Here is an 8,674-nt window from a genome sequence, read left to right on the forward strand (position 1 = left end):
ATGGAAAGTGCAGTAGAGGAGGCCATGTTGTGTTTTTATCCCAGCTCAGCCACCAAACAGATGTGTGACCTTGGGTCAATCCTGTGTCGCACTGGGCTTTAGTGTCCTCATCTGTGCCATGAAGAAATCAAATGACACCAATCCACATTCCTCTCTGCTTTTGAGATTCTGTACTTCCAGCTCCATGTTAGAAAACTCACATCCACAGTTCATAACCCCTCTTTTTGCTCCTCATTCCAATGGCCTGTCCAATTGCCTCAGGAAAATTAACTCCCACCCACTATGAGGCATGGTTGATGATATGAGAGAAGTGTCTGGGGCTTACATGTATCAGAGGTGTGATTTCTAAAGAAAAACATGAGTAAAATCCCAGTACTGCTGACCCTCCCACATGTACACAATGTCCTCCAGGAATGCCCTCAGGAGTCTCTATTTGCCTCATCATCTTTTCATCAAATATATCATTCATGTACTCCACAAAGATGTATTGAGTATCTCGTAAGCAGTAGATACTTTTCTTAGCAATGAATAAGAGAAAGTTTCTACCGTCCCTCATGATGTGGCCACTCATTCTAGCACATATATAACATCATACATGGTGCAGTGATGTCTCTGTCAACAACAGACCACATATTCTATGGTGGCCCCATAGTATTGAAATGGAGCGTGTATAGAAACCTGATACATGGCACTTGATATTGACATTGTGAATCAAGTAGGGGAAATAATTGATATTTAGCGATGGTGCTGGGACATTTAGTTTCCCATATGAAAAACAATATATAAATAAAAATACACATATCATCTAGGTTTGTGTAAGTACACTCTATAATGTTTGCATAAGGATGAAATTGCCTAACGATGCATTTCTCAGAACGTGTCCCCATCATTAAGTGACACATGACTATTTAATTTATACACTCAGGGAAGAAAAAATAAATTAGTCCATTAGTCTTAAAAATGGGAGCTTAACTTGAAGTTTCCTTTCCACAAAGCTGGCAAAAAATTCAATCTTGGGTATTTTTAGGGACTTCTTCCCAGGCCTTCCTAGGATCATACAAAATCTAAAGAAGTTCTGTGGTTCCTGGAAAATGGCTGAAAAGACTGAACATCAGTGAGGTAGTTATCCTTGATGTACTTCTTCCCAAACACTCATATTTCCCTGAAGGCAGATGACTCCATGGCATCTGTGCCAGATTTGCCCAGGGCTCTTGGCTCAGGATGGGAATCCTCATGTTCAGGGGTTTCCTCATGTGGCATCTTCTTCCCTTCAGCTTGCATAAGCACCACAGAAGCCCTATTCTCTGACATGAACAGAAGGGACAAGTGCTTGGTTGATGAATCCAGAAAGAGAGTTAAGTAGGTCCACTATACACACAGATATCCTATTACATTTTTATCATAAAACATATAAGTGTACATGCATTTGCCAATGTTTTGATTTTGGTCCAAGACCTTTTCTTTAATATGAGCACACTGTTTACCATTGTAATCCTCTTTCTTCAAAAGATTCCCACTCATAGTTCATCATCTATAACATCTGTCTTTGATTCCTTTATATTACAATAGGAACTTAATGACAATTGTGAAGCAATCTGAAAAACTAATTCTTCTGTAACTTAAAAATTTCTCCCCAATATTTTGTAGTGTCTCACCCACATCTAATTTGACAGGATTAGCTAATCACCATTATCTGTTCTTTCCAAAACACTCAACTTAATTTTCATAGAAAAAAAAGTCATCTTATTTGCATTCACATTTCATTGGTTTACATATAATTAAATTGCATAGTCTCAATAATTAGTACAATAGGCATTAACGTATGGGGAACAAACTTAACTGACTCCTAATAAACACATAATGCAACTGCTGAAGGTAGAAGTAGGTGAGCATGTTAGAGAGTGACCTATTGGTAACGGACATCTAGTGAGCTATGGATGTGAGTCAAGATGTTTTACTGAAGTGAAAAGCATGTGTTAGTTTGTAGAGTTAAGTGGAGATCAGTAAAGAGAACTTCCCTGGTGTTTACAGTATTTGTTAAAACTTGCTTCCCCACCCTTTTGCCAATAGGTACCACCACTTAAAGATGTGGAGTCAAAAAATCTTGAAATTTACAGTGATGTAAAACCGAATATGTTTTAATCCTTTAGTTCTGTAAGTTTCAAATTCATTTGCATTGCATTTTCTTAAAATAATAGGATAGTATATGTTTATCTTTGTTTGGCCTCTAAAACCTCAGCTAAAGTGATTAAGTTTAACTTCACTCTCTTTTTCTGTCTGAGTTTAACTTCTTTGATAGGTGTTAATGAAGAATTACATAACCAAAAAAGGGGAGCTGGAAAGAGGGAAGAGAAGACAAGAAGAGGAGCAAAGCTAAAAATTGAATTTCTGTACAAAATGGGCACTTTGCTCCTAAAGAATAGAGATCCCTCTATCTTGGCATCACATGGGATATGTCCTGGCAAAATGTGCCAGTATAAAATGTTTCTGGGCACCAACTGGGTTATTAAGAGGAAAAGAATCCCTTCTGTTTTTACGAATCAAGATGATCAACATGGAATCAGAGGAAAGTGCCACTTTCCTGTGTTCTAGATTTTCATTTTTCTTCCAGCTTCCAGGAGTCTATGTGAGCTTGTCCATCTAGCCATCTTCATAGAGTAAGATAACTTAATACTTGTAACCATAAATTGCTGCGAGATCAATATTTCCAAAGCACAGCTCTGATGTCACCTTCCAACACAAAACACTTCAATGCCTCCCCTTGCCTAATGAATTAAATCCTTACACTTCACCCTAGCATTTAGGTCCCTCCCAACAAGGCTGGCTCACATCTCTCAGGATTCTTCTGCATCTATATGCCACTCAGGACACAACGGACTACTTGTGCTGTCTTGTACCTTGTGCATTTTCTTGTGTTCTTGTTGTGTGGATTGGAATGCGTGTACTCCCTTCATGCATGGGTATAGGTTAGGGCCCACAAGGAACTGAATTCCTTTCCCCCTCCCAAAATGCAAGCTTTATTTTCCTGAATTACAGAATTTTTGTTTCTTCCCTTATCCTAGTGTTACCCAAACTTCTTTTCTATCAGTATCTCTATATTAGTATGTGTCTTTATTTTTTATTTTATTTTTATTTTTTCTTTTTAGAGACAGGCACGGTCTCACTTTGTCACCGAGGTTGGAATGCAGTTATACAATCATAGTTCATTGTAATCTTGAACTTCTGGGTTCAATCCATCCTCCTATCTCAGCCTATCCAGTAGCTAGGACTACAGGCACACACCACTGCACTCAGGTGATTTTTGTTTTTTATAGAGATGGGGTCAATGTTGCTTAGGCTGGTATTAAACTCCTGGCTCAAGTGATCCTCCACCTCAGCCTTCCCAAGTATTGGGATTACAGGCATGAGCCACCACGCATGGCCAATATTTGTCTTTAAATTGACTCACTTTGTTTTTACCTCAATCTACTTATTTATTATAAAAAGTACTCTACATGGAAAAAACAATCCCACTTGATAAATATAAGCACATCATGAACATGAATTCAATAAAAACATGCAGTGACTTTACCTTCTAGCTGGGTAACTCTTGCCTGAGGCATGCACTATCTTGGTTAAAGTGTTAAAGTTTGGCAGCAAACAGAGTTTTTCCTTGATGAAATCAGAAGGATTGAAGAGGAATGGAAAATAGACTGATTTTCTCACTGTTTATTAGCAATACCATATCCACGCACCACTGAAAATCGTGAGTGTTGCATGTTCCACACCTCAGAAAACAATGCCTCAATCCCATGAAACAATAAGAAAGAAATGAGTCTTCCTCCTCCTCATGTCCTTCACCTTCCCAAGAACCTATTCCTCAGGCTTCTAAAGCATGCCCACCTCCTCCAGGGAACCCACTGAGGTGCCTCATAAGCCCGGTGTTATGTGATGGGAAGGCATGATCAGTTATTTCTGCAACATTGGCCAATGAATTGGTCTGTCATTTCAGAAACATCACGATGATAGCTTCTTTAAATCCATGGCCCTAGGATGAAGAATGAGCTTTTATTCTCGTGTGTGTGTGTGTGTGTGTGTAGTGAGGATGAGGGTGTAGCAGCAGAAGACTGGGAGTTTTCTGAACTCCCTTAATTCACAAAGCTGTCTTCATACAGTGCTCTCATGTTTGGTAGTTGGGCTGTACATTTTCCTATTATAAATAAATTTCTTTTGAAGCTGGTTAAGACTTTGGAGATCACCTTCTCCCCCTACTCTCCTGCCCCGCCCATTCCAACTTCCATTGGTGGAGGAGGAAGCAAAGGTCGAGAGAGGACAGATGTCCTGCCCATGAAGACTCTGCCTGTAAACAGTGAATTGGAATCTAAGTCCAGATGCTTATCATAGAAATCCAGATGCCCCAAAATGTAACTGACTTGAGTTGTTCACAGACTTTCCTTTTCCTTTTGCAGGCAGTGCTGAGCCCTCTCATAGCCATCGCACTGAAAATATCCCAGATTCATGAGAGAACTGGCCGGAGGGGACCCACTGTCATCACCTGAGTAGCGGAAAGATCACTCATCAGGGCCAAAGAGAGTGCTCAGCGGGAGATGCTTCACTGATGCCTTCTTGCTACCTGTTTGTGCCTCTTATGACTTTGGAAAAACAAAAGATATTTTGCTTTTGGGGGACAGAGGGTGGGTGGGAAAAGAAAAAAATTCCATTTGGTTTTGGTTTTGTCCCATTCCTCCAAATGCAACAGGGCCTTTAGCTGTCTGTTAAAGCTGCACAATCATTTGATATCTACATTTTGTCACACAAAGGAACCTCCCCTTTTGACAATGACTGGGCTAGGCAGCTGTTAATCACAACATCTGCGCATCATTGGTGCCAAGCGAGAAAATGTTCTAAAATCACAAGAGAGAACAGTGCCAGAATTAGCTGACCCTAAGTCCCAGGTGCCCCTGGGCAGGCAGAAGGAAACACTCCGAGTATGGAGAAGGGTTTAGCTTTTCATCCTATGTCAGGTCTACAATGGGGGAAGGTTTTATTACAGAACTCCCAACAGCCCACGTCACTCCTACCACCCACCTGATGGCCCTGCCTCCCCCATCCCATCCCCAACATCCCTGTACCACCTTCTCTCACATCTTCTAAAGCTTTCTACAGATCACAATGGCACACTTCCAACAAAATATATCAATAGGTGTTTTCCTCTCTTATTTTGTAAACAATATTATTTTAGCTATTAAGCTGGATACCTTCTTTCAAATTCAGCCATTCAGTTGTAAAGGTGGGAAGAAGTTTCTTGACAAGACTCTGCAATTAAATGCTTACAATTTGGGGAGACCCTTCCTTGATTACATCAAGTATGTTGGTACATGGGTTTATACAAGTTCCTCTTGAGAAGACAAAAAGACCACCATGTGTGAGAGCTCTTTGACTTTGCCAATAGGGGCCTATCTTAATGCACTTGTTTGGACACGGTTCTGATCTTATTTGTAATGGCTGCAAAAGGAGAGGATGAAATGCTGTAAAAGTAGGAAATGAAGTGGATGCTGGAAGAAAATGTAATTGGTGGTACAGCTATGGGCCAGATGATGGAGGGGAGGGTGGGGACCCCTGCCGGCAAGCAGGGGGTCACAGCTGGCTTTCCTTGCTTAGGAAAAGGGTACTGCAGCTCCAGCAGCCTCCTCTGTACTCAGCCAGGACACCCATGGGACCTGTTTGCATCTGTTTTGCTTCTTTGGGAACGGCACAGTCACTTATCCTGCCATTTGCGGAGATGACCTGGTGCACTTTGACTGTTGAGCAATGCATTATTGCTGTAGTCAAGGTTAGTGCAAGCAAGGAAACATTCCCAGTAAGGTATTTGTTTCCATTTTCTGTCTATGCTTCTGTCAGAAACTTGCTAGGACATTTAGTGGCCAATAAAAAAGAAATTCCTAATTTCAACCTTATCCAAGGATTGTGGGTTTTTACTTATTTGTTTGTTTCGCCATTTGATAAACTCCAGTACTGATGACCTATCCTGATAAATCTGCCTTTCAGAAAAACCGCAAGGGCTGTTTTTCACTATTATGACTAGAGACATGTATTAAATGGAACAGAAAAGTTAAGTTACTCAAAACTGCCTTTGGGAGTCAGCAGAAACTGAAATGGCATCTAGACCTCCACTGTAACTGTCTTCATTTCAAAATAATAGGAAGGTGACTTTGAGCTGAGATTCTAAAACAAAAAAAAAACCCTTTCAAGATTGATAACCATTGGAATAAAATTCCATAGCCTTGGTTCTCAAGGTCTTGTCTCATGAGTGGACGTCCATGCTAGCCATCCATGTGTTCATTAATCACGGATGTGTTAGTCAGGACACTCAGATGTATTCTTAGGTGTATCAGCTCTAGGTAAGAAAATACTTATTTATTTTCTCAAGTTGCCAAACTTTTAATGATCTCTAACTTGTAAGTTCAAATGTAAATTAGTCCTTACATAAAAATTATATTTCTTTGTTTTGATATGGAGTCATGTGTGGCCAGTAGCCCAAATATATATTTACCCAGCAGTCCATCCATTCATCCATCCATCTGTTGATTCATTCATTCATTCATTCAGTGAACATTGATTGAGCAACTCATCTAGGCAGGGTTCTGTTTTAGATGGGGCAGAGAAATGGATGAAACATTATTCCTGATCTTATAAGATTATAATTTGGGAATAGGAGGCTATGACAAACATACACAAATAATCAGATAAAAATGTTACAGGAGGCACAAACAATGTGCTGTGGGACTACACAGAGAGAGGCAATAGACTCAGAGATGGTAGCATGAGAGCGGTTTCCCAAACAGTAGAGTTTCTTGGGATTTGTAAGCATTTATAGAATTTCATCAAGGGTGAGTGAAGTCAGCAGATAGGCTAGGAATTGAGGGTTAGGATGGCTGGAGAGGAGACTTGCTTGGGGTCTCCTGAGGAGGTGGCTTGATGCATGGGGTTGAAGCGGGCACAGGGTTGTGAATGTCAGGCAGAGCAAAGCCTTGGGCCCAGCCACCAGAAGAAGCAGCTGCGTAGCTGCCTATTTTTACAGAGATTTTTTCAGCTATGTTGTCAAGGGAAGGTCTTTTGGTGGGTCTAGGACACAGTCACTCTCTGGAACCTGCTCTGATTCACATTGCCAAGATATTATTTCTGCCTTACATGAAATCCAAACTTCTCTTGCCAAACTATATGTGTATGACCTCTTGCCTAATTCTCAGGAGAGGAGAGAGGCAGGAAGTCACTGTTCCCCATATAATGTTCTTTATATTCTTAAAGATGAAGCTCTAGGCTGGGCATGGTGGCTCACACCTGTTATCCCAGCACTTTGGGAGGCTGAGGTGGGTGGATCACTTGAGGTCAGGAGTTTGAGACCAGCCTGGCCAAAATAGTGAAACACTGTCTCTACCAAAAATACAAAAATTAGCCAGATGTGGTGGTGCATGCTTGTAATCCCAGCTACCCAGGAGGCTGAGGCAGGCTAATAGCTTGAGCTCAGTAGGTGGACATTGCCATGAGCCGAGATGGAGCAGTGTGTACTCCAAGCTTGAGCAACAGAGCAAGACTCTATCTTAAAAAAAAAAAAAAAAAAAAAAAAAAAGGAGTTGTAGTCACTGCTTTTTAAGAGTAAATGACTTGGCCAGGCATAGTGGCTCACGCCTGTAATCCCATCACTTTGGGAGGCCGAGGCAGGCAGATCACGAGGTCAGGAATTCGAGACCAGTCTGGCCAACATAGTGAAACCCCGTATCTACTAAAAATACAAAAAAAAAAAAAAAAAAAAAAAAGCCGGGGATGGTGGTGTGTGCCTGTAATCCCAGCTATTTGGGAGGCTGAGGCAGGAGAATCACATGAACCCAGGAGGCAGCAGTGAGCCAAGATGGTGCCATTGCACTTCAGCCCAGGTGACAATGTGAGACTCCGTCTCAAAAAAAAAAAAAAAAAAAAAAAGAAACAGAGTAAATAAAGGTCCAAAATTTCGCGGGAATTGCAAGAGTCAATCATACAGGAAACTATGGATAGAGTATGGCAACTGCCAGGGCAACTCTGGTGATCTGCTGTTACAGAGGGGTTCACTCATTACACCATGTGCCTGCAGAAAAATGGCAAGCAACACGATACATCACATGCTGGTTTTCAACCAGGGCGGGTGTTTGGAAATGTGTGTGTATTTGCCAGAGAGGCATTTAGTGGCAGTAGTAGGAGAGCAAACATGCTAAATATCCTTCCAGGCGTTAGCCAGTCCCCCAGAACAAAAATTTGTTTTGCGTCACCCAGGAATCTTGAGTTTATTAAATGTCCTTGAAAATAGATAGGCAGTCATTATTAAAATGAGATCATTTATCAACTTGTACTGATCTGAGTGCAGTATACATCCACAGTATTTGCAGGACAAATTGTGTTGCATGACATTATAGGCGGAAGGGCTTGCATGTGACATGCAGGCTTTCTGCACAGGAAGTCTCAGCTTCATGCACAGTCCCATGGATCAGTGTAAGGCATGGGATTTACTTTGACATTCATATGAGTGTGGGGAATTTGAAAAGCATCTGCAGGAGCTGGTAATGATATAACTGTGTGACTCCATTCCGTTGCTGGATCACGCACTGGATACTCTCAAAACATGTGGACACTGAAATCCCAGACACCTGTCTTAAGGAGCTTC

At 41.2% G+C, this 8,674-nt stretch overlaps 1 protein-coding gene across 1 annotated transcript in view; it reads left to right on the forward strand.

The window, feature by feature from the left end:
- The window catches only part of PGM5 (phosphoglucomutase 5), a 180,145-nt gene extending 174,209 nt beyond the window's left edge, over window positions 1–5,936 (forward strand). Inside the window, exon 11 of the mRNA XM_050761745.1 lies at window positions 4,449–5,936. Within this exon, the coding sequence (XP_050617702.1) occupies window positions 4,449–4,538 (90 nt within the window). The 3' untranslated portion in view covers window positions 4,539–5,936. The remainder of the gene's footprint in view (window positions 1–4,448) is intronic.
- The last annotated feature ends 2,738 nt before the right edge of the window (window positions 5,937–8,674 follow it).

This window comes from Macaca thibetana, chromosome 15, assembly GCF_024542745.1.
Source record: "Macaca thibetana thibetana isolate TM-01 chromosome 15, ASM2454274v1, whole genome shotgun sequence".
NCBI lineage: Eukaryota > Metazoa > Chordata > Mammalia > Primates > Cercopithecidae > Macaca > Macaca thibetana.